The sequence below is a fragment of the Zootoca vivipara genome, chromosome 6 (genome assembly GCF_965207765.1).
Source record: "Zootoca vivipara chromosome 6, rZooViv2.hap1.1, whole genome shotgun sequence".
NCBI classification, from domain to species: domain Eukaryota; kingdom Metazoa; phylum Chordata; class Lepidosauria; order Squamata; family Lacertidae; genus Zootoca; species Zootoca vivipara.
Genome location: NC_142589.1, coordinates 79,586,161 through 79,610,896, shown reverse-complemented (window position 1 = coordinate 79,610,896; position 24,736 = coordinate 79,586,161). Strand labels below are relative to the sequence as shown.

General features: G+C 51.4%; 1 protein-coding gene across 2 annotated transcripts; it reads right to left on the bottom strand.

Annotated features, from left to right (window-relative positions):
- Nucleotides 1-719: 719 nt before the first annotated feature.
- PLD3 (phospholipase D family member 3) lies at nucleotides 720-22,886 on the bottom strand. Of its 2 annotated transcripts, none has more exons than XM_035119500.3 (12): nucleotides 22,753-22,886; nucleotides 16,046-16,120; nucleotides 15,222-15,287; nucleotides 13,987-14,144; nucleotides 12,589-12,772; nucleotides 10,076-10,196; nucleotides 9,083-9,210; nucleotides 7,636-7,836; nucleotides 6,620-6,759; nucleotides 3,744-3,909; nucleotides 3,514-3,613; nucleotides 720-2,551 (listed from the first exon to the last, which is right to left on the bottom strand). In XM_035119500.3, exons 2-12 carry the CDS (start codon nucleotides 16,070-16,072, stop codon nucleotides 2,352-2,354), a joined length of 1,491 nt encoding a protein of 496 aa, XP_034975391.2. In that variant the 5' UTR covers nucleotides 16,073-16,120; nucleotides 22,753-22,886; the 3' UTR covers nucleotides 720-2,351. The 2 variants fall into 2 exon arrangements, with proteins under 2 accessions (XP_034975391.2, XP_088528903.1); XM_088672777.1 differs by lacking the exon at nucleotides 22,753-22,886 and adding an exon at nucleotides 22,219-22,241.
- Nucleotides 22,887-24,736: the final 1,850 nt, after the last annotated feature.

Below are 24,736 nucleotides of genomic sequence, written 5' to 3'. Positions count from 1 at the left end.
CTTTCCTAGAGGGGCTCGAGGGTGCTCGCCAGCTGCCCCTGGAGGCCGGAGGGAAGTGAGGCTTGCTTTTGGGTGCCGCTTCTGGGCGACTTCGCGTATCTGCGTCCTCGTCCTCAGAGAGCCAATTGGGCCTCCGTGGCTATGACGACGCAATAGAGATCACGAGGCACGCGCTGCAACGACGGGTGCTGATCTCCAGGTGTTTTGGATCACTCCGATGTCAGCACCACCGGGGGTTGGACTAGATGACCTCCGGGGTACCCCTTCCAACTCTGCGATTTGATGAGCGACTTAAGGTGTGCTTTGAGCGTGAAGTTCCATTTTGTAGATAACAGAACTTGCACCCCCTTTCAGTGAGCTTCCTCAAAGTTTTGCTCTGCAGCACCCGGTGGCTCCAATTCAGGGCGCTGGAGACTGTAGGGACCCTGCTATTGCAGGGGGAGGATCCGACCCCCAGACCAAACCACCACCAGCTGAAGCCCCCCCCCCATCCTAATCTGCAACAGGGGTGGGAGTGCATTGCATTGGAGTGGAGAGAGCAACTCCCTCAACTCCCCCTGGCCATGCAATACAGTATAGGGGAAATTACTACCGCAGGAAGCATTTGCCAGCAGGTCATGCAAAATATATTATTATTATTATTCATGAGCACAATGGCAGCAGCGTTGTGTGTGCCCTCTGCCTTCCAGCCGGTCACACAGCAATCACGAGACCACAGCAAATTGGAAAATTATCCTTTAATTGACCAAAGGTCTATACTGAAGACAGCAAAAATCCAGGCTACCACCCCATTGCCGGGTTGACAGTCCCTAAACCGCATGTCAAAACCCCGTGCAGGATGGATCCCTCCACAGAGACAGTGGGAGAATAATGCCCTTGAAATCACACCCAGAGGGCGCAGGGAGTCTGGGGTTGGACTAGAGGACCCTTGGGGTCCCTTCTAACTCTACACTTCTAGGACTCCCCACTTCGTGTTGATGGCAATAAATGTTTGACCTGGGAGAAAAGGATATGAATCCATCCCTACCAGAATATATGGGCCTGGAAGGTTCTCTCTATAAGCTGCCGATGCTCCTAGCCTGGATTATGACAAAGGAAGACCCATCTCAGCATTTGACACTTGACCCAGCTCTTTTGGTTCAAGAGGACAGAGGTAGCTGCTCTTCCTTTACTGCTCTTTGCTGAGCCAGATGGGTTAAATTGGGCTGCCATAGGAGATGGAGCAGGCCAGTTTTCTCCTGCTCTGGAGGGCAGAACTTGAACCCATGGCTTCAAGGTACAAGAAGAGAGATTCCGACTAAACACCAGGAAGAACTTTCTGACAGCAAGAGTTGTTTGGCAGTGGAGCGGTGTCCCTCAGAAGGGGGTGGAATCTCCTTCCTCAGAAACCGGGATGGTTGGATGGTCACCTGCCAGGGATGCTTCAGCTAGGATTCCTGTATTGCAGCAGGGGGTTGGACTAGACAACCCTTGGGTATCCCTTCCACCTCTATGAGCCTACGGTTCTCATCACCAGCACTCTTTGAGTACAGAGTGCCTAAGAGCCACTGGTCAAGAAAGGACAGTAGCGGTTTCAGCAGCAACAGAAGCTGGTTAGTTGCCCTTGGGGTGCGTGCTGCTCTCCGAAAGGCATTCATGGCAGAGAAACAAGGCAGAACAGGGAGTGCCAAGTTGGACTGCTTGGCCCATCTAGCTCAGCACAGCCTACACTGACTGGCAGAGGCTCTCCACAGGTTCAGACAGGTCCCACCCGACTTGGGAGCTTCTGAGTGGCACATCGCCTACTACAGCATCTCCACTCCTGCAATTCTCCACACTTCTGCTTAACAGGAGGAGGGGATTCCTCCTCGAGGGATCTCTTTGGCCAGGAAGCCTTTTCCGTTTTCTTCTCCTTAAACCTACGTACCCTTTCCCCCTAACTGCTAAACACCCTCTTCTCTACATCTATCCTCCCACCGACGCAAAAAAACCTTTTGCTTCCCAGTTCGAAACAGTGACTTTTTACCCAGTCGGGGCAATTTTGCATGCGCCAAAAGCTCCTTTGCACGTCACTTGGTCGTTTGCGCATGGCAAACCCTGGCCCTCCCCACCCACCCCCAATCCCTCAGTCAGGCTGGAATGTTCCCTTGCAGGAGTTTAGAAGAGGAAAGGCACTCTTCTCTTAGCCCAAACATTTGCCCCCAGGAGGCCTTGGGTACCCCCTAGTTCACTCGGCTGGAGAGCAGGGGTCCCGCAAGGTTCCCCAGGGAGACCCCCTGCCTCTGGGGAAGTCCCTCCACCGGCCTCCAATGGGGGCTGGTACTCAAAGCCCCTCTCCAGCTGGGAACAGGCGCGGGGGGGTGTCCCTTTGGCTAGTAAGTGCCGCAGAGCTGCTCCCACTGGCCCGGCAAGCTCAGCTCCTGGCTGTATTTGGAGTTCCAGTCCCGCTCAAACACCGCCTGCAGCCGATCCCGCACCGTGGGCTGCTCCCCAGCGCCCACATGGCTCTGGTTCACCACTAGTGCGGACCCCGCCGTGTGGAGGAAGTAGTCCCCGGACCAGTTGGACGTTCCTGCCGGAAAGGAAGGAAAATAAACGCTTAAGAGTCCTGCGTTCTGCAGCAAAGCTTGATGACAATGGCATTTGCAGTGGGAGGCAGCCGTGCTTCTGAATCCCAGTTGCTGGAAGCCACAGGAGGGGAGAGAGCTCTGTGTTCGAATCCTGCTTGCTGGTTTCCCACAAGCAATTGTTTCGCCACTGTGAGAAGAGAGTGCTGGACCAGGTGGGCCAGGCAAATACGTGGTGGAGAAGGAGCCTATCGACAGCTACTCAACTACGGTTCTAGTCGCCTGGTCTCAAAATGGATATTGCAGAGTTGGGAAAGGGCTGCCCGAATGATCGAGGGGGTGAAGCAGCTCCCCAATGAGGAAAGGGTGCTGCGCTTGGAGCTTTTCAGTTTAGGGAAAAGGCGAGGAAGAGGCAATGTGATAAAGGTTTATTAAAAAAAAGATGCATGGCAGGGAGAAAGTGGCGAGAGAGGCGTTTTGTCTTCCTTACAATAGAACTTGTGGACAAACCCTGAAGCTGAAGGTTGGGAGATTCAGCACTGATAAAAACAGAAAGTCCTCCTTCGAGCAGCACGGAGTGAAACTGTGGAACTCTCTCCCACAGGAGGCAGAGATGGCCACTCACTTGGATGGCTTTAAAAGGGGATGGCACAAATTCCTGGAGGTGGAGAGGGTTATCGATGGCTCCTAGCCAGTGGGGCGCAGCACTGCTCGTGAACAACAGTTGCTGGAAACCATGGGAGGGGAGAGAGCTGTTGGGCTCGGATCCTGTTTCCGAGTTTCCCCAAAAGGCATCTGGACGAGGTGGGCCTCAAATGAACTCCGTTGTCTCTCTTATGTTCTCCCCCTGGGCTGCTTCTCTCCTTCTCCCACTGCTGGCCAGTTTTCGGCCCTGCTAGTCCCCGGCCAGCTTTCTGCCTCAACTGGCCTCCCCTTTATGACTGCCCCCGCCCCTCAAACTACTCACCAATATAAGCCACCTTGTCTGTCACCATGAACTTGCTGTGGTTGACTCTGGCGTAGGGGATCCTGGCCTGCGTCTCGTTGGCTGGGACCACAAAGAGCCTCTGGCAGAGGAGAGAAGGGGAGAAAGAGGTGGAAGAGGTGAGGGTGCTTGGCACGCACAGGAGCCAGCTGGGAGGCGAGCGGAAATGGCTCTCCAGGGAGCCCCATCCCAGGCATCGGGGGTGTCCTCACCACTTCCATGTTGTAGTGGGTGCGGTTGTCGTGCATGGCAGCCAGGGAGCGCAGGAAGGGGAACATGTTGGCCTTGGAGTGCCTCCAGCATCCGACCAGGAGCCGCACACGGACTCTCCTCTCGTAAGCCGCCTTCCGCAAGTGATCATCAATCACTGGCCAGAACCTGCGCGGGAAGAAGGAAACAAGAGCATTGGGGCCACATCCTGCATTGCCACCTCTGATGTAGAGCTGCCCGCCACCCGCTCTAGCACCCTTGAACGGGGACAGCATGAGCTGGACGTTGAGAGGTGCTATGGGGCCATAAATGTCCATGGGGTTTTTAACTTAAGCAAGTAAAATCTTCAGTGATGCGCTGGGTAATAAAGATAAAGGTACCCCTGACCGTTAGGTCCAGTCGTGGACCACTCTGGGGTTACGGCGCTCATCTCGCTCTATAGGCCGAGGGAACCGGCGTTTGTCCGCAGACAGCTTCCAGGTCATGTGACCACCATGGCTAAGCCGCTTCTAGCAAACCAGAGCAGTGCACGGAAACGCCGTTTACCTTCCCGTTAGAGCGGTACCTATTTATCTACTTGCACTTTGACGTGCTTTCGAACTGCTAGGTTGGCAGGAGCTGGGACCGAGCAACGGGAGCTCACCCCGTCGCAGGGATTCGAACCGCTGACCTTCTGATCGGCAAGCCCTAGGCTCTGCGGTTTAGATATTGGATATAATGTAGATATGAAGCACGGGAACGATTGTGGAATATGGATATAAAATTTACAGCCTGTTATAGTCTGTGACTCCTTCATGGATCACTGCCTTGTCACTGGATGAATCCCAAGCCGGAATTAAAAATGCCGGAAGAAATATCAACAACCTCAGAAATGCAGATGACACAACCTTGATGGCAGAAAGTGAGGAGGAATTAAAGAACATTTTAATGAGGGTGAAAGAGGAGAGCACAAAATATGGTCTGAAGCTCATCATAAAAAAAAAACCTAAGATCATGGCCACTGGTCTCATCACCTCCTGGCAAATAGAAGGGGAAGAAATGGAGGCAGTGAGAGATTTTACTTTCTTGGGTTCCATGATCACTGCAGATGGTGACAGCAGTCACAAAATTAGAAGGCACCTGCTTCTTGGGAGAAAAGCAATGACAAACCTAGACAGCATCTTAAAAAGCAGAGACATCACCTTGCCAACAAAGGTCCGTATAGTTAAAGCTATGGTTTTCCCAGTAGTGATGTATGGAAGTGAGAGCTGGACCATAAAGAAGGCTGATCGCCGAAGAATTGATGCTTTTGAATTATGGTGCTGGAGGAGACTCTTGAGAGTCCCACGGACTGCAAGAAGATCAAACCTATCCATTCTTAAAGAAATCAGCCCTGAGTGCTCACTGGAAGGACAAATCCTGAAGCTGAGACTCCAATACTTTGGCCACCTCATGAGAAGACTCCCTGGAAAAGACCCTGATGCTGGGGAAGATTGAGAGCACAAGATGGTTGGACAGTGTTCTCGAAGCCACCAACATGAGTCTGACCAAACTGCAGGAGGCAGTGGAAGACAGGAGTGCTCTGGTCCATGGGGTCACGAAGACTCAGACACGACTAAACAACTAAACAACAACATAGTCTGAGAGAAATTTATATGAAAATGATATATCGTTGGTATCTAACACCGAGTAAATTGGCAAAAATGTATAAATCTAAATCGAACAAATGTTGGAAATTAAAGAGAAATAAAGTTCTTTTTATCATGTGTGGTGGTCTCGTAGTAAGGTTAAAGCTTACTGGGAAATGTAATACACTGAATTGAAAAGGATTTTCAAAATAACTTTTATTTAAAAAAACCAGCAGCTTTTCTTTTGGGATTTTTTGGGGCAGAACTACATAAAATGTATAGAAATTTATTTAGGTATGCTACTACAGCAGCAAGAATGCTGCTCATCCCAAAATGGAGAGAAGCAGAAGTCCCAGCCAAGGAAGAATGGATGCAAAAAAAAAAAAACCCTTATGGAATATGCAGAAATGGCGAAACTTACCAGAAGAATAAGAAATCAAGGTAACAAACTTTTTATAAAATAATGGAAATGGTTTACTGAATCTTTACAGATAAATTGCAAACAGATAAAAACTTTAGCAGGATTATTGTAATAACCTGCAGTTTCATAGGAGTACAGTGGTACCTCGCAAGTCAAATGCCTCGCGCAACAAAAAGCTCGCAAGACGAAAGCGTTTTGTGATGTGTTTGGTGACTCACAAGGCGAAGTTTTCTATGGTCGTGCTTCGCAAGATGAATTTTTTTGCGGGTTTTTTTTTTTGCTGCGGCAAACCGCGCTTCGCAAGATGAAGTTATCGCAAGACGAAGCGACTCGCGGAACGAATTAATTTCGTCTTGCGAGGCACGACTGTATATATTTAAAGTAGATAATTAAATGAGCAAATTAAATGTAATTGGATATGCAGAAGATATTAATAAATAACTTTAAGGAACCCTAGAAAGAGGGAGGAAGGAAGTCTGAAATATTAAATTGATTGTAAAACTAATCAAATGTATGAACTTGAAAAGTATAAATAAAAATACAGAAACGCTATGGGGCCAGAAATGTCCATGGGGTGGCAGATGGAGCTGGGTGGCTTTGGGGCCAGTTCTGGACACCTAACTGTACGGTTCATTTCTGCTTGCCAGGCGGAATGGCCTCCCCACATGCTGGCTCTCCTCCAGAGCGGATTTGGGGGAGGCAGGCGGAAGGTGAAACCCTGTTGCACCAGCAGGAGCCTCTGCAATGAATTCCCAGCCAGTGCTTAAACCAAGAAGCTTATCCTTCCCATAGCCAAGGGAGGGGAGGGAGAAGAGCTGCCCCCCCCCGGCCCCATCACCTGCACACTTACCTCTTGGGGTGCGAGAACTCCATGGTGGGCAGGTAGCTCATCACCTCAATGTGAACAAACTCATCGGCGTCATCCACGATGCTCACCAGGGACTGGAGGTCCTCCGTCCGCCCTGTGGCACACAGCGCAGGGGGGGCGCTCTGGAGGCAGGCAGAGGGGGAAGAGACTCAGGAAAGGAGGAGAAGGACAGACACCCAAAAGTCAGGCGCACGGTTGACATCCTGAGCAAAGGTAGGGTGGGCAGGGGTTTTTCAGAATGAGGTTTTTAATTTTTTATTGAATCTTCAGGACTTTGCTATGGAGTAAAACGCAGGGGTCAGCAAACTTTTTCAGCAGGGGGCCAGTCCACCGTCCCTCAGGCCTTGTGGGGGGCTGGACTATATTTTCGGAGGGGGGGGAGAGAATGTACGAATTCCTACGCCCCACAAATAACCCAGAGATGCATTTTCAATAAAAGCACACATTCTACTCATTCTACTGATTCCCGGACTGTCCGCGGGCCGGATTTAGAAGGCAATTGGGCCGCATCCGGCCCCCGGGCCTTAGTTTGCCTACCCATGAGTAACAATCCAGGAGGAAATATGAAATAAAGGGAGGAAGGCACCGAAAAACCTAACCAGGGGCCAATGCCATTACCTCGTGAAACAAAGTACATTTTTTTAGAGACCACGCACTGAATTACTGAATTATTCGCTACGGCAAAAGCCGACCTGATACAGAACGAGCGTGAGCCAAGTGTTATGAACGCCAAATAAAGCCGCATTTCATTGGTGACTTGCCACCCTGTGACTTTCCTGTTGGGTAAGGAACAAATGGCCAGCAAATGGAGGCAGAATCCATAGGTTTAGCTACAACCCAATATATGTCAGTTTCTCAGAAATAAGAAAAAATTGTTTTATGGAACCAAAGAATTAAAGAAAACCCCTGAGTCAGCCCCAGGCACCTGAGCATCAAGAATGCCAACAGAGACGAGCAGGGGGTCTTGAGCAGAGGGGCTCCTTGCCCTCCCATCTCACCGAGAAATAGACTCCGGCCTCCGTGCCATTCAGCTCCAGCTCCAGAGGGGTCTCCTTGTTGTAGGGGGTGGAGTAATTGGCCGGCCAGGGCGACGGGATGGTGGCGTTGGGCAGACCCAGGGCCCAGTAGGCCTCGAACATCTTCCCCAAGTCCTGGGCCAGGCAGCTGCAGTTGTAGACAGCCATGCCCAGCTCCTTAACCTGGGGGCCGAGAAAGGGAGAAGTTAGCATGAGGCCGCAGGATAGAGCCCAGGCGCAGTAGGTACAGGCTGCAGGATCTAAGGGGAGAAACACCCCTTAGATCCTGAAATCAGCCCCAGAGGGTAGTAGTCCCACCTTGACTCAAGCAGCCTTCAGCAACCTCGTGCCCTAATAAGCAGGTAAGAAGAGCCTGGCTGCTGGATCAGACCCAAAAAGCCCCCATCTAGTCTGGCCTCCCAGTGGCCAAATGCCCCTAAGAACCGAGGAATTGAGATAGACTGCCTCTAGGCCTGGAGGTTCCATAAGAACATAGGAATGGCCTGCTGGACCAGGCCAATGGTTTAAGTAGTACAGCATCCTGTTCTCTCAGGGGTCAACAAGATGCCCCAATGGAAAACACACAAGCAGGATTAAAATAGAAGAGAAACTCTCCCTGTGGTTTCCAGCACCTGGCATTCAGAAGCATTGCTGCGTCCGACTGCAGAGTCAGAGCAGAGCCATCCTGGCTAGGAGCCATCAAGAGCCCTCTCCTCTTCCATGAATTTGTCTATTCCTCTTTTAAAGCCATCTAAGTTGGTGGCCATCACTGCCTCCTGTGGCAGGGAGTTCCACAGCTTGACTGCGAGCTGCTCCTTTTGACTATACAGTATCTGCAGCAAAGCCGTAGGACGCCAAGGTTTGGAAGCAGCACAGTGATCCTGGATGGGAAGGATGGCAGCTGCAGCCCAACAACGTGTGGAGGGTGCCAGGTTGGCAAAGGCTGACTTAAAAATGCCAAGATGCCACCGTTCACCTTGCTGGATTTGATAGGAGGCGGGTTCACAACAGCATAAACACACACAAAAAATTTATTTGTTTGATTTTATTTTATTTGTTTGATTTTATTTTATTTTATTTTTATTTACTAAAAGCAGCTGCTCGTATGATTGCCTAATGCCCAGGTGAGTGAAGAGAATTTCCCCTGCACCCTGAAGGCGAACCATGTTGGCACCAGGTGGGCCTCCCTCTCTCCCTTCTTGAGGAAGCCATTCCGGAACTGGGGTGCTGCTGCAGCCGAGGGGAACCCCTGAGCCCCCACTTCAGATGTGGGAGGTGGCCAGAGGACTCCCTCTAGCAGGTGACCACGGAAACTATCAGGCCAGGTCCCAACCATCCCGTAAAGAGAATAACCCTGGCCCCAGCCCCACAGGCCAGGACGGGGGTGCCCTGCCCCACAAAGGCCCTCCTGGAGGGTCGCAAGCATCACCTGGGTGAGAGCACGCCAGTCCATATTCGCACTGCCGAGGAAGATGTGCTGCTGGTCCACAATCCAGAACTTGGTGTGCAAGACCCCACCGGTCAGCTGGGGGAAGTCGACTTTGCGGATCTGGGCACCTGGAGAAGTTTGGGAACAAGTTTGGGAGAAGTTTAGTTCTCAGCACCTTATACAGCCTCGCCCGCAATACATAGGCAACCTTGGCTCTCCAGATGTTTTGGAACTACAACTCCCATGATCCCTGATCACTGGCCCTGTTAGCTAGGGATCGTGGGAGTTGTAGTTCCAAAACATCTGGAGATCCAAGGTTGCCTATACCTGTTTTAGAATGTAAGCTCCTTGGGGCGAGGACCTGCTTCTCTGATACTGCAAGCAACCAATAGTAACTGAGCCCTTTCAGTAGGTCTGGCCTGAATCTCTTGCAAGAGAAAACCCCTTCTATGGGAGGGCTCCTTGTTCTAGTATTACGAGTGAGGGGGGGAGTCTCTTACATAATTTTACCCATCTCTGTCATCTTTCCTTTTCCTTTTCTTCTAAGCGAAACAGCCCCTGAATTCAAAGCCTTTTGCTTCTAGATTAAATCTTCCCAATCATTACATAACTCCAAACATCTATCTTTTGTTTTGTTGTTTTGTTTTGTTACACCTTTTCTTATTGACTTCCTTTCCCTCCTTTCTGAATTTCACACACACACCCCTTTGAAGCTGCATTAAAACCCTCATTAAAACCAGATGCCAAGGAAATAAACTACTATCTGACTTTTAGAAGACATCTGAAGGCAGCCCTGTTTAGGGAAGTTTTGAATGTCTGATGTTTTATTGTATTTTTAATATTTTGTTGGGAGGCGCCCAGAGTGGCTGGGGTATAAATAATAAAATTATTATTATTATTATTATTATTTTGGCTGTCTCTTTTGGGGGGGGGTGCAGAGAGGAGACGCCCACCCCCCTGCGCTAAAATCCGTGAGGACGCTCTCTTTCTCACCACTCTCCTCCAACAGTTGCAGGTCAGAGCATGGCATACGGGAAGAAGGAGGATTAACGGCTATCCGCAGGGTGACACCTCTGCCGGGCACCTTCCTCAGTGCTGCTAGGATTTCCTCCCCCTGTGGGAAAAGGGAGGGGTCCGTCAGCGGCCACAATCCGGGCCAGGTGAACAGGGCCCTTCCTGGACAGGCCATCCCATTCCCAGGTGCAGGATCCGTCCCGCCGATTAACCCTTTCAAATTGGTTGGGTGAGCCCTTCGACTGGCAGTCCCTTCCAACTCTTTGATTCTATGTTGGGGTGGGATAGAGGCATCTTGGGAAAAACTGGGGGTGGGGGGAGAAGAACATCTTGAATTTGCACATTACCCACCCAAATGGGGAAGCGGGAAGCTGAGCTCTTCAGAAACATGCCCCTCAGCCAGCCAGAGGCTGCTAAATCCTCTTAGTTTGCAACTATTTTGAGGCTGCAAGCCAGGACTGGGCATCTTAGAACTCAGGTTGGCTAGTGCATTAGGGGTGGGAGGGGGGGGGCTACCCATTTTGTTCACCTGCTGACGACAGAGCCAGGCAGCCACTAGCCAAATCTCTAGCAAGCCAGACCCCACAGGGAGGCTTTGGGTTCGATGCTCATCAAAGCAAAATACACTGCCTTGGGCAGAGCTATGGGACATGCCCATCTAGCTCAGTACTGTCCTCACTGGCTGGCAGCAGCTCCCCAGGGTTTAGGGATGGGGAGCCTTTCCCAGTTGCCCCCAGGGGGCTGAACCTGTCATCTACCACGTTTATTACTTTTATATTCCACCTTCTTCTCCAAAGAGCTCCAGGCGGCGTCCATGGCTCTCCTCCTCTTCCTTACTGAAGCCCCACAACGACCCTGTGAGGTAGGCCGGGACATCCAGTGAGCTGGATGGCTATGGGGCGGGAATTCAAACCCTGGTCTCTCCTGGGTCCCAGTCCAGCCCTCTAACCACGGCACCATGCTGGCTGCCCCGCAAAGCAGGTTGCTCTAACCACTGAACCGCCGCTGTCCCCCCAATGTAATAATTTGCAACACTGCATTTCTGTTTGGAGCTGCCTTTTTCAGATCATCCCGCCGCTAAAGGTCTCGGCTGCCTCTGCAACTTGGGAGGCTCTGGGGTTTAGAGCTTCTCACACAGCCCAGGACAGGCGTGAATTCTGCTCTTGAGTTTTAACAAAGGCGCCTGCCTCTCCAACACACCCGCAGGCTCAGGCCATGACCAACATGCGAAAAACGGATGTTTTGCTTTCCTCAAAGGGCCCTTTGACAGGCACAGAGGCTGAAGGGGGTGCCGCCAGCCCAGGCAATTAGACGCCTGTTTGCAAGCAGGTTTCTGCCGGGTGCAGAGCACCTTCACTGCTGCACATCTTGGCACAGGCAGGCAGCCACCTTTTCAGACACACCAACAGGCAGTGTGGTGTAGTAGTAGTAGAGGAGGAGGAGGAGGAGGAGGAGGAGGAGGAGGAGGAGTTTGGATTTGATATCCCCTTTATCACTACCCAAAGGCGTCTCAAAGCGGCTAACAATCTCCTTTCCCTTCCTCTCCCACAACAAACACCCTGTAAGGTGAGTGAGGCTGAGAGACTTCAGAGAAGTGTGACTAGCCCAAGGTCACCCAGCAGCTGCATGTGGAGGAGCGGGGAATCGAACCCGGTTCACCAGATTATGAGTCTACCACTCTTAACCACTACACCACACTGGTGTAGACTAGGCCCTGGGAGACTAGGCCCTGGGAGAGACCAGGGTCCAAATCCCCTACTCCCTGGGTGACCTTGGGGGCCAGTCTCTGCCTCTCGGCCTAGCCTACCTCACAGGGCTGTTGGGAGTATTGAACCTGGGAGAGTGTTGGAGCAGGACCTGGGAGACCAAGGTTCAAATCCCCCCCCACACACACAGCCATGAATCTTACTGGGCGACCTTGGGCCGGTTGCTGACCCTCAGCCTGGGCCTACCTCGCAGGGTCACTGGGAAGATTAAATGAGGAAGAGGAGGAGGAGGAGGACCATGCTAGCTCCGTGGAGAAAAAAAGGTGGGCTAGAAATGCGATAGGTACATAAAATACTACGGATCCCATTTCTGCTTTGTTTTACACACGAGAATGGATGGTTTAGCTTCACCCCCAAGAAAACCGCTGCAGCAGCCAGAGGGCTGGCTGGGTTGATCAACCAAGGGGTACTTTTCTTGTTGGAAGTAGGGAATGTGGTGGGTAGACTCCAAATTCCCATTTGTAACCCCTGGGCATTTGTAACCCCTGAGCAGGCTTGCTGGAGGAAAACCATTCTGCAGCAAGGGAAGCAGCTGGTACAGAGTGCTCCACCTCGCTCAGGATTGCCTGCACCAACTGGCAGCAGCAGCGCCTCTCCAGCGTGTCAGGTGGGCTGCCCTTCCCAGCCCCACCTGGAGATGCCCCCGGGGACCGAACCCCTGAGCCACGAGGGCCCCTGAGTCACGAGGGCCCTTGACTGAGACCGTTTCCGGAGAGAGCTCTCCACCTGGCCGGCCGAGGGGTCCTGGGTGCGAGTGTCCTTGTTGCTCAGGGTCCAGTAAAAAGAGGCAATGTCCACGCTGCGGCTGGCGTCTCCCAGGAGGGTCTTCCAGGCATCGAAGATGGAAGGGTTAAGGGTGCTGTTGTCGTCGTACGTCAGCCCCTCGGGGATGCTCTCCACCAGGACGCTCCTGAGGAAGAGGAGGAGGAGGAAGAGAGGAAGGGCAGCTTTTGCAAGAGTGAGGGGGGCGCAAGACATCCTCTTCCCTTGCAAGTTTCCCTGGGCTGCAGACTGGTTGGTCTGGAGGACCCTGTGTGTGCCAGTCTGAACTTTCTCTATGCTTTATTATTAGAGGCAGGGTTAGAAACTCAGGTACGTAAGCTATTCGCCAAACGGCACCTTAAAACCTAGATTACAGTTGCCACAAGTCAATGTCTAGGCACCTTTTTCCTTTTGCAAGGTTGTCAAGCTGAAAATGAATTGTGCTTATCGCCATCCCGGCATCCAGAGATTTCCACATGGCCCCCATGCGCTGCCCTGTCCCTCAGCTATAAATCTCAGTGAGCTGAACAGCATTTAATCTGGAAAGAGGAAGCCGTCCCGACCAAAGAAGACTGGCAAACCAAGTTAATGGACTAGGCTGAAATGGCGAAGCTAACTGGAAAGCTCAGAAATCAAGATGACAAGGAATTTAAAAATGAATGGGAAATGTTTATTATGTACAGGTTAATACACTGGCAGGATTTTTTTAAAAAAAACACTTGTAATTTTAGAAATAGTACAGGAAATCTGAGGTAAATAGTAATCATTTGGAGTAGAAATGATACGGAGCTGAAAAGAAAATTTGAGGAACCAGGGGTGGGGTGGGGGAGGGAAGTCACAGGATTCGGAGAATCCCATTTTATGAATTTGATCTTGTTTTTGTGTATATTTTTCTTTGTTTGTGGCTGTTATTGCATTTGTTATTGTGTGTTTTTCATTTTTGTTATTTTTGTTGAAAATTTAATAAAAATGTTACGGAAAAAGAAGAGCATTTATTCCGTAAGTCACAGTCTCAGCGGAGAAGCAGCTCACGCTTTGTTTAAATTTTTATTATGTCTTTTCTGTTTTTCATATTGTCATTCTATGTTGTGAACTGCCCTGAGATCTATGGGCATAGGGCAGGCATCCCCAAACTGCAGCCCTCCAGATGTTTTGGCCTACAACTCCCATGATCCCTAGCTAACAGGACCAGTGGTCAGGGATGATGGGAACTGTAATCCAAAACATCTGGAGGGCCGAAGTTTGAGGATGCCTGGCATATGGCATTATAAAAATTGAATTGATTTATTATAACCCCTTCCAAGGGCAGGAACTGTGCCAAGAAGAGGCCCAGAACAACCTCACCGCAGGCAGAGCCCTCACCTGCAGGGATCCTTGCACCTGTTGCCCAGGTAGGGCCCGGCAGCCGCCGCCTTCCCTGCCGAGGTCGGACCACGAAAGGGGAGGATGAGCATGTGGAAAAGGAGGGCGGTCGCCAGCATCGTCGAGAGGATGGCCACCACGAGGATCCAGCGGAAGTCCTGCGAAGGAAAAAGAGGAATGGAAGTGGTCGTCCGGCACTTCCAGGGCAATTCGGCAGCTGGACCTCAGCGACCCAGGATTGTGGAGCCGCGTGGACAGGGAAGGGGGCAGCTCTCTGCCACCCTCCGCTGAGTGACGAGGAAGCCGTCTAGGAAGCCCCTGGAAGTGGGGGAGGCTTTGAATGACGGTCTTCGAAATCTTGGCTTGTAAACGGAAATGCTGAACCAATTGGGGGAAAAGACATAGGGAGGGGGGAAGGAGAGTGTAATAAAGTATATGGTTAAGATTTAGTGTAGAGATTTGATGTTAAGGGGGGGGGAAACTGAGTTTTCTGGAGGGAATTAAAAGAATGGCTGAGGAAAGAATTTTATTTTATAGTTTAATATTAATTTTTGTGAGGAAAGGTGTCTGGGCAGAGAGCTGCCTACCCTTCTCTCTTTACTTGGAGACACCCAGTGGCAGGGGGTGCTCGGAGGGGAGAGGAGGGGGTGGAAGGAAACCCAGACACAAAAAAAGGAACCTTGGAAGTGCTGTGCCCTACAGGTCCCTCTTGTGGCAGAAGGGGGCCTGTGGGAGGGCAGCATGGAAAAGGAGGAGGATTGAGTCAATATTATAAGAAAAAGATTTTGAATTGGAATAGAAAACCCGCCACAATTAGTTTGAGAAGTTAGGAAAACCAGGAGGAAGAGTATCGAGGAAGTCACAATTACAATGTTAAGACAATAAGAATTTGGGAATTCATGTTTTCCCTACTGTTGTGTGTGTTTGTTTAAATGTGTTTTTCTTTTTGAAAAAGCTGGGGGGAAAACCAACTCTCAGAGCTCCTCCATCCTTGTCCTTTCAGTGGCAGGGAGGGGATAGGGGGGAGGGGGGAGGGGGGAGGTCAAACCCAGCCTACAATGGACCCCCTTTGATTCTCAATGCCCACAGGTCCTACTGGTGGCAGAAGTGGACGGGTGGGTGGAGGGAAATTGAAGGGACAGTGTTATATTATATGTTTTGTGTGTCTTGTTTGTATAAAACTAATAAAAATTATTATAAAAAAAAAGGAAGTGGGGGAGGAAGAGGAGACCAACCTTCTTTGGAGCCAAGCTGGGCTGCTCGGTCTGTGGGGGCTCCTCAGGGCTGTGCAGTGTCTTCAGCTGAAAGGAAGGAAGCGGAGACATGAAACACCCTGGGAACTCCAAGCAGCAGGATCTCAGGATCCACAGTGTGTGCAGACGGGGAGGCGAACTGCACTCATCTGTGACCCCCTTGGGGACACCCAGCCCCACGTCGGAGCCAGAGCGAGAAAGCCCAGCTGGCTTCCCCTTTCCCGCACATTTAAGTCTGCCTCCTCAAGGGGAACGGGGCCTGCGCAAATAGCTCTCCCAGCTCCCATTCATCACAGCGGAGCAGATGTGAGAGGAAAGGGGGGAGACTGGCAGAACTGTCCCTGTCACAGCTGCAACATGATCCCTGTTCTGCCTTTGTAAGAACTTGACCTTTTAGTGTGGCAGACCGCACACTTCGGAACTCCCTGCCTCTTGACGTCAGGCAGGCGCCTTCTCTGTGCTCTTTTCGGCACCTGCTAAAAGCATCTTCCTTTCGACAAGTGTCTCCAGAATGGTGATCATAGAACTAGAGTTAGAAGGGACCCCGAGGGGCATCTAGTCCAGCCCCCTGCAAACGCAGGAATCTCTTGCCTGACTTGGGGCTTGAACCCACGACTCTGAGATTAAGAGACTCACGTTCTCCCAACTGAGCTATCCCAGCTCTTGAGGGTATCAAACAGAACGAGGTTCCCTCCTGCCCCCCGTGCACTGTCCTGAGGAACTCTTTGCCATGGCTCCTGCTGGTGCAACTGTTTAGTTTGATCCGGCCCTTTGGACACAGCCGATTTAGGCAAGCAAGGATTTACCTGGTGGTAGGTGACATGGGGCTTCATTTTCTCCCGGTGGCAGAGGCAGAACGAGCAGGAAAAACCTCCGGAGGCCTGGGAAGGAGACAAGGAGGAGAGTGAAGGCAGCTGCAGCCTCACGGAGGAACTTTGCAGCCCGGAGTCTCCCTGGTAGCCAAAGGCAAACCTACATCTGGCCAAGTTGCCTCGTGTTCCAGGATGCTTCCTGCCCATGCGGCCTCAAGCGCAGGAGCACACCTGGACAGCCCAGAGCACCTGCGCACGAAGCGAGAGGTGGAGCCCTAGCATCCTCTGCAAGGCCGGCAAGAGACTCCACAGATGTGCTTGATTTGGACTGGGGGGGGGAATTGGGGAGGGCTAGAACCAAGGAGCCACCCTCCGCTCTCCTCCTGATGTGCCCGGTCAGCCTTTCTGCAGGTCATGAGGAGGAGTAGGAGTAGTAGTAGTAATAATAATAATAATAATATATTTATACCCCACCCATCTGGCTGGGTTTCTCCAGCCACTCTGGGCAGCTCCCAACAGAAGATTAAAAACACGATAAAACATCAGACATTCAAAACTTCCCTAAACAGGGCTGCCTTCAGATGTCTTCTGAAAGTCAGATAGTTGTTTATTTCCTTGACATTTGGTGAGAGGGCGTTCCACAGGGCAGGCGCCACCACCGAGAAAGCCCTCTGCCTGGTTCCCTGTAACCTCACTTCTCGCCGTGAGGGAACAGTGAGAGAAATAATATAAAAAGAGACTTGCTGGATCAGGCCTGTCTAGTGCAGCACCCTCTCCTCACAGCGACTAACCGAATGCCTGTGAGAAATCCCCCAAAAGGACATTACTGTACATTCTTTCTGTATGCCACAACTGCTACGAGGCTACTACTCATGAAGAATTGGAAGAGTCAAGACGTACCAACTATAGATGTAGAAGAGAGGAAGAGTTTGGATTTGATACCCCGCTTTATCACTACCCAAAGGAGTCTCAAAGCGGCTAACATTCTCCTTTCCCTTCCTCCCCCACAACAAACACTCTGTGAGGTGAGTGAGGCCGAGAGACTTCAGAGAAGTGTGACTAGCCCAAGGTCACCCAGCAGCTGCATGTGGAGGAGCGGGAATGAGAACCCAACTCTCTATTTGCTGCACAAATAAATACTTCCTTTTATCTGTCCCAAAACTTCCAGCGTTGTCATTCCTCCCCACCCCCCATCCTGGCAAAGAACTGCAGCATGAAGAAGACAGTTCTCTGCACAGAAAAACACACACACCCCCGCATGCCCCTCAAGCAGGCTTTGCCAACCTGGCGCCCTCCACATGGTTCAGACAAAGGCTTGGCCAGGTCCCAATAAGAGGGGGGGTGGGGAAGCGCTTGCCTGGCAGGCAGGTGCTGTGAGTCAGCCCAGGCAATTATGGAGGAGAGCAACAACTCCTCCAAAATGCAAAGCCAGCCGGCAGCTGGATTAAAGGAGTGCAACTTCCTGCTTTTATCTGGGTCACAAGTGTTGGATTAAGCCTGGGAGCAAAGGGATAGTCTAAAGTCTCTCCTCTGCCTCTGCTCCTTAAAAACCCGCAGCAGCTAGGTGCAGAGGACCCAAATTCATTATGAAAGTGAAAGAGGGGAAGGGGATCTCATTATCCACTTTCCACAGCCTCCCCTTTTCTCTCCATTTCCCCCCAGCTGTTAGCTTCTCCTCGATTTTTTTTTTGGGAGGGGTCCTTCTCCTGTTAATGCCCCCCTTTGCTCATTCTGACCTCTGCAGAGGTTTGGCACCCCTGGGCTCCTTTGGGAGGAAGAGTGGGGGAGGAATTTAAGATATCTTTTAAAATGAAAGCGCCGCTTTATTACAAGAGGTGACCAAAGTGCTGCTCACTTCATACCTACTTCAATTCAGCATGTACCCACAGAGAGACCCATTTTTTTAAAAAAAACAAGTTAAGGAATGAAGGATGGGAGGGCTAGCTGTGCCAGTGGCTCTCAAAATTAGGACTTACTCCCAGTTTGCAACCTCTGGGCTCAAGTCCTGGAACCCATTAAGTATAGCCATGGAAGAGAGGGTCTCTGAGTTTGTGCAGAGTGCACTGTCTTCTCCTCCTGCCCATGTTCTCTGGGGTTTCATGCCACAATGTTGGCATTTCAAACAGACCCATATTTCACTTGAAAAAGCAGGGTAGGGTTGGATGTCAAACCACCCTGGCATTATTAGTAAAGGACCAAAACATATATAAAAATAACAATAATTATTACATTTTTAGAAAATTCATGCTGTACTAACCAAAAGCAGCCTCTCAGGACCAATGTGTTGAACGGGCAGTTGGCAAGGCAGACCACAGAAAACAAATACATTTTACATCATAAAATCTATGTTGATGCAATTTCTTTTCTCGTATTTCACCATGCCCCTAATTTGCATTTTTTGTTTTCCCTTCTTTTCCTTCTCCTTATTTTTTAAAAGATGCAAACCCATTGAATATTTTTTTAATTAAAAAAAAACCCAGAAACTTCTGGGCAGGGAGAGAGATTTGGCTGTTTAATTCTTATAACACCTGCTCTTCCCAGGAGTTTTTAAAACTCTTTAATTTTTATTCAACAGGTATTTTTGAATTAATTTTAATTCAAGTGAAATGTGAATTATAGACATGGTGAAGAGGCAAAGGAAATAAAATAGCATCAATATGGATTTTACGAAAGTATATTTATAATACACATTTAATACACATTTACTGTATACTAAATCCAGTGAAAGAGCATTAGCATCTTATTAAAAAGAGAAGTTGCAGCTTGATTCCTTTCCCTGCCCAGAAGTTGGTGTCTGTCCCCTGAGGGCCTGACTCTGGACCCTAAAAGTATGAAATCCACCCATTTTCCATGCCTGGTACTCAACCAAGGAAGCAATGCAAGGAAGTGATGCCCAAATAGGAGCCTCTCTCCCATGCAGGACAAACCTGTCTCCCTACAGGCCGGGCACTCCCAGGGACAGGCATGGCCACACCTCAAACCACAGAATTGCAGACTTGAAAGGAATCCCAAGGGTCCTCAAATACAACCCACTGCAGGAACCACACCTGAACAAAGGCCAGGACCTACGTAAAGTGCCCTCCTGCCAGCACCCGCTCCTGTGCCAGAGTTAACCCAAAGCCACTGCCCTGCCTAATATCTTGCCCTGGCTAGTCTGTGCCAATGCTTGCAGATAACGAACAGGAAGCAGACATGGAGATCTGTTGCACCCGACACCTACGTAGTTTGTAAGAGCATCTGCTATATCAGGCCAATGGCCTCTCGAGTCCACCATCCTCTTCTCTCAGTGGCCAACCAGATGCCCATTATGGGAAACTTGCAAGCAGGATCCGAGCACAAGGGCAACATTCTCCCCCTCCTGCACTTTCCACCCACTGGGATTCAGAAGCATCGCTCGGACTGTGGAGGCAGAGAGCAGAGCCATCCTGGCTAGCAGCCATCAATAGACTTCTCCATTAAAAGGTAAAGGTAAAGGGACCCCTGACCATTAGGTCCAGTCGTGACTGACTCTGGGGTTGCGCGCTCATCTCACATTATTGGCCGAGGGAGCCGGCGTATAGCTTCCAGGTCATGTGGCCAGCATGACAAAGCCGCTTCTGGCAAACCAGAGCAGCACATGGATACGCCATTTACCTTCCCGCTATAGCGGTTCCTATTTATCTACTTGCATTTTGACGTGCTTTCGAACTGCTTCTCCATTAGTTTGGCCAATAAGCTTCTTTTAAAGCCATCGAGTTGGTGGCCTCCTGTAGCAGTGAGTGCTGCTTGAAGAAGGATTTCCTTTTATCTGTTGTCCTGGATCTTCCAACCCAGGGGATGAAGAAGCAGGTGGGTTACCTGCGGCAAAGGCGATCTGGGATGGGGGCTCCTCCCCAGCTCCCTGCCTGTCCTAGCCTAACCCCCCCCCCCAAGTGGCCCTTGCCCTTCAAAAGTTACATGTGGAAAGTCAGGAGGATTCCAGACTCCTGGCAAGCGCTCAGGCGCCAACTCCCAGAGAACCCAGGCCCAGATTCACCCCCTGCCCCAAACTCAACAAAGGCCCACTCTGAGCACCCCACCCGCCTCTTCTGGTGTTGCTTTACCTGTGGGCACCCTGTCCTGGAGGCGAAGGATATGGGCAAGGCTCACAGCCAGGGGTCAGCACCCTTTTTCAGCTGTGGGACGGTCCACCATCCCTCAGACCTTGTGGAGGGGACCGACTATATTTTTTGGGGGGGGGGGATGAAGAAATTCCTATGCCCCACAAATAACCCAGAGATGCATTTTAAATAAAAGCACACATTCTACTCATGTAAAAACACGCTGATTCCCGGACCGTCCGCAGGCCGGATTGAGAAGGCGATTGGGCCGGATCCTTAGGTTGGGCCTTAAGTTGCCTACCCCTGCTCACAGCCCTTTTCCGAGGACCCAGCCTCAAAACCCCCACAACAAGCAGAGAAGACCCTCCTCCATACCCTGGGACAGAGTCCAAGAGTTCTCTCTCTCCTAAACCCCCCACCGCACCCCGGCCAGGCTTCATCTCCACAGTCCACCTGCCACAGGGCCTCTCCGCCTCCTGGGGGCATGTTTCTTCCTACCCTCTGTGACCCCCAGGCAAGAGAAGGTTCCTTGCTCCTCCTTTCTTAGGTCCTTGCAAATTTGGGGCTGTTATCCAAGGGTAGCCGGGACTGCCTTCAACTGAGGCTGGGAGCAGAACATGGCCCCTTGAACTCTCCTCGGGCCACAACCCCTCCTTTGCACTGCTTCACGGAAGTGTAGAGTCGGAAGAGGCCACACCAGGGTCATCTAGTCCAACCCCCAACTTGCTTCATACCCGGAGTGCTTCTGCCTGGCTGGAAAGGGTGTCCTCAAATTTCAAGGGGGGGGGTTGTGTGCTCAGGAAGACATAGGAAGGTAGAAAGTCCCACTTGGTCCTTGTCTCACAGTTGTCACTGTTTGATTTGGAAGTCAGGTCCATTGGTTCCAATGAGGTTTTTAGTCAAGGACTGAAGGATACTAGGGATCATTTTTGGGATTCCCAACGGAAAACTTCTAATCTATAATAAAAGGGAGGCAGGCAACATCATGGAGCGGAGGTGTTCATATGAGTTGTGCGGGAGGTTATTGGTTTTATATGTCATTGTGGTATGTATTATACCAGCATGGTGTAGTGGTTAAGAGCGGTGGACTCGTAATCTGGGGAACCAGGTTTGATTCCCCGCTCCTCCACATGCAGCTGCTGGGTGAACTTGGGCTAGTCACACTTCTCTGAAGTCTCTCAGCCCCACTCACCTCACAGAGTGTTTGTTGTGGCGGAGGAAGGGAAAGGAAATTGTTAGCCGCTTTGAGACTCCTTAGGGTAGTGATAAAGCGGGATATCAAATCAAAACTCTTCTATTATGGTTTGTATTTTTGTGTTTTTATATTGTAAACAGCCCTGTGGTCTTGGAGTGAAGGGCGGTATAGAAATTTAATTCCCGAAGGGAATGTGGCCCTCAGTGTGAAAAATCTTCCTCACTCATGAAGCATACTTCCCCACTGAGCCTTGCATTGCATGCTCTGGCTGGCAGCAGCTGAGCTCTCCAGTTATTTTAGGAGAGGAGAAAGGGAGCCTTCCCAACCCCGCCCCTTTCCTTAAACTGGAGGTGCCAGAAACCAAACCTGGGACTTTCTTCACGCAAAGCCAGGCTCTGCCGCTGAGTTAAGGCCTCTCTCCTGAAATGCTGACACCGCTCTCTTGAAGCGAAAATTATCAGGAACAAATCACATGGTTTTGGGGAAAGAAGCCCCAAGCAGCTCAGCATTATCAGCCTCCACTCTGCATGCAGGAATGTAGGAAGCGGCCATATACAGTACAGAGTGAGGCCATCTAGCAGCAGATTGGCAGCAGCAGAACTCTCCCAGCCCTGCCTGGAGATTGAATTTGGGACCTTCTGCATGCAAGGCAGATGTCCTCCGGCTGAGCTATGGCCCTTCTCTGGTTGAAGCCTCAAAGGCATCTCCAGGGGCAACTGGGACTGTCCTCCCACCTGCCAGTCAGTGCAGACAATACTAGCCTAGATTGGCCAGTGGTCTTTGCCTTATGGGTCTGAACTCAGCCGGAGGACACTTTCTGTAATCCGGATTGGGAGGAGACACCCAGAGGGTCAGGGGACCCACACCCACTTCCAGCTCGGGGCTTCTCAGACCTGGGAGATGCTTTGAGAGCCTCGTAGCGGTAGCCAACGTGGTACCCTCCAGTGCTGCCGGACTGCCTGATCCTTGGCAGTGTGGGGCTGACGAGAATCGGGCAACCCCTGACCTTGCCACCTGCTCCAGGGAGGCGGACTCTGCTGGACTCCGGCTCGGCGGAAGAGAAGTGCGCTCGCCAGGTGACTGGGTGCTGCACCCGTCGGCACCCCAGGGTGCCCCCCGCGCGTCCAGGGCGCCGTTCCGACGTGACGCAGGAGCCCGCAGGTGCAAGGCAAGCAAACCAGGCGGGGCCCGATTCTATCCGAATAGGAAGCTGGGGTGGTGAGAAATAAATAGGGGGGGACCACCTCCTCCTGCAGCTGGAGCCGGTTTCCAGGCTAGGACAAGGGAGAACCACAGACGCGCCCCGATCCGAATTCAATGCGCCTTCCAAGCCGTCTCGTCGGGGCGGAAATCTGTGCGCCCCACAAAGCGGCTCCGCCCCACCAGGGACTCCCGGCCTGGCCCCACTGCCGCGCACCCCCGTTTACCTCGGGCCGGCGGAGCAACAGCTGTCGTGGCGGCGGCGGCGGCGCTTTCCTTCGGACGGGGACAAGGGGCAGCCCCGGCCGGGGCGGAGACGCGGCAGCCGGCGAGCCGGCCCCCAGGCGGGGCACCCGCTCAGGACCCGCCCCCTCCGCCCCGGAACCTACTGGGTGGGGGTTACGCCTCTGAGCACGTGCAGAGCGCCTCCCCGCTGCCCACCCGATACGAAACCAGCAGCCAGACTGAGTGAGAGGACGGAGGTGGTTCTTGTTGTTATTTACTAACATATACCGCCCTTCGCCCTGAAAATCACAGGGCGGGCCACAGCCTCCCACCCCATTTCCCCAGGGTTGCGAGCGCCTCTCCGGCAAAGAGCGAGTTAAAAGCAGAGGCATAGGCTCCGCCCCCTGACTGGAACCCCTCTAAGCACCATCTGGGACCGTACCATCTGCCCTCGGGAGAGGAGGAGGCGAAAGCGTGTTCTTCACAGCGCGGAAAAGCCGAGCAGCGCTGCTCCCAGCTTATGGCCCTGACTTAAATTATTCTGCGGCGGGCGGCGGGGACAGCTTTGACTTTGACCGCCGCTCTTGGAAAACGAATTATTCTATTTCCATTCCCCCCTCTGTGAGAATGGTTCCTTCCCAGGACGGCGGAGACAAAGGGAGCCGCGACCGCTCAGGACGAACCATTATATCCAGTGAAGGGGGGCACTCTGAAGCGGCAAGGGAAGGAACTGGGCCCAGTAGCCCTGAATAGTAAGGGATAAAGTGGGATAAAAAGCGGGTGGAGATTTTTGTTGTTGTTGTGCCCTGGGGAAAAAGGTCAGAACCCCCTGCTCTGCACCCGTCCCCCCCTAGGCGTCTGATGGTACCTCCCCATGCTCTATTAACTCTTAGGTGGCCGCGACGAGGGCGGTAGGAGAATGTCTCAAACTGCTGCGTTAGGTTCTTTAATTCTGCCTTCAGAGATTTTTGCCTGGTTCATCTGGATCCTTCCTACACCCCAGATCGAAACTGGGCTCCCCCTCTTCCGCAGTGCTGTCTTTGTGTCATTTGCAAATGGCAATGGCCGTGCAATTTTGGAGACTGATTTGCCTCCGCGGTCGAAGGTAGCAGTACTGCACAGTACGTATTTCTGAAAAGCAGTTGCAGGAAGCGAGAGTTGCCCTGTAATCGTCAAATAATAATAATAATAATAATAATAATAATAATAATAATAATAATAATAATAATAATAATAAAAAATACCAAAATTGAACCTGTCATGCAGGGCCGATTCCAGATTGTCGCTATTTTGGGTTGGGATTCAATCCCATACTGGCAAATTCAGGTTCCGCAACTAAGGTTTAGGGCTCTTGACTTGGAGCAACAAACCAATTCCACCACCCCACCCAAAAAAATGTGACAGGGAAATTAACTGCAAAGTATGAGAAATGGTTGGCATCCATCTGTCTCTAGAGACAATGGAAGGGTGTGCCTTCAGGGGTGAAGTCAAACAGTTGGAGAATCACAGCACCTGCTGTGGCTGCAGAGACCAATACGGGAGAGACATGTTTTCTTGCAGCCAGGGCAGAGGAAGGCGTCTGGTTATGCTGCTGTAGATACACCAGGGCGTTTCTTCTCTCTCTGCTCCTCCCAACGGCCATTCCTCCTCTGTTCACGGCTATGGCTACACAACCTGTCTGTCTCCAGGCACTGTGGTTGTCTGCAAGGGATTCCCACATGATGGATGTTACCAGCCTAATGTCATGATTGCAGACATTTTTGTAGTGCAGACTTGGTCTGCCAGTGAGACTAGTGCCTGAAGCCATCTCCCCATAGAGCACACCTTGGGGATCCTGCTATCTTCCATTGTGCGGCCTTAACCAAGCCAGCATAGATAGACATCACTGAGACTGAAGTGCAAACATGCTGGGAATGCGCATCTTTGAGGCTCTGTCCTCTCAGGGAAACTTCCTTCTCTGTGTGCCCCAGAGAGGCCATTTCCAAG

Excerpts from the sequence above, each read along its gene's own strand:
- PLD3 (XM_035119500.3), bottom strand. The coding sequence starts at position 16,072 with ATGAAGCCCCATGTCACCTACCACCAG. Across the intron at positions 15,288-16,045 it reads CCCATGTCACCTACCACCAG|CTGAAGACACTGCACAGCCC; the intron begins GTAAATCCTTGC and ends CCTTCCTTTCAG. Across the intron at positions 2,552-3,513 it reads AGACAAGGTGGCTTATATTG|GAACGTCCAACTGGTCCGGG; the intron begins GTGAGTAGTTTG and ends CCTTTCCGGCAG.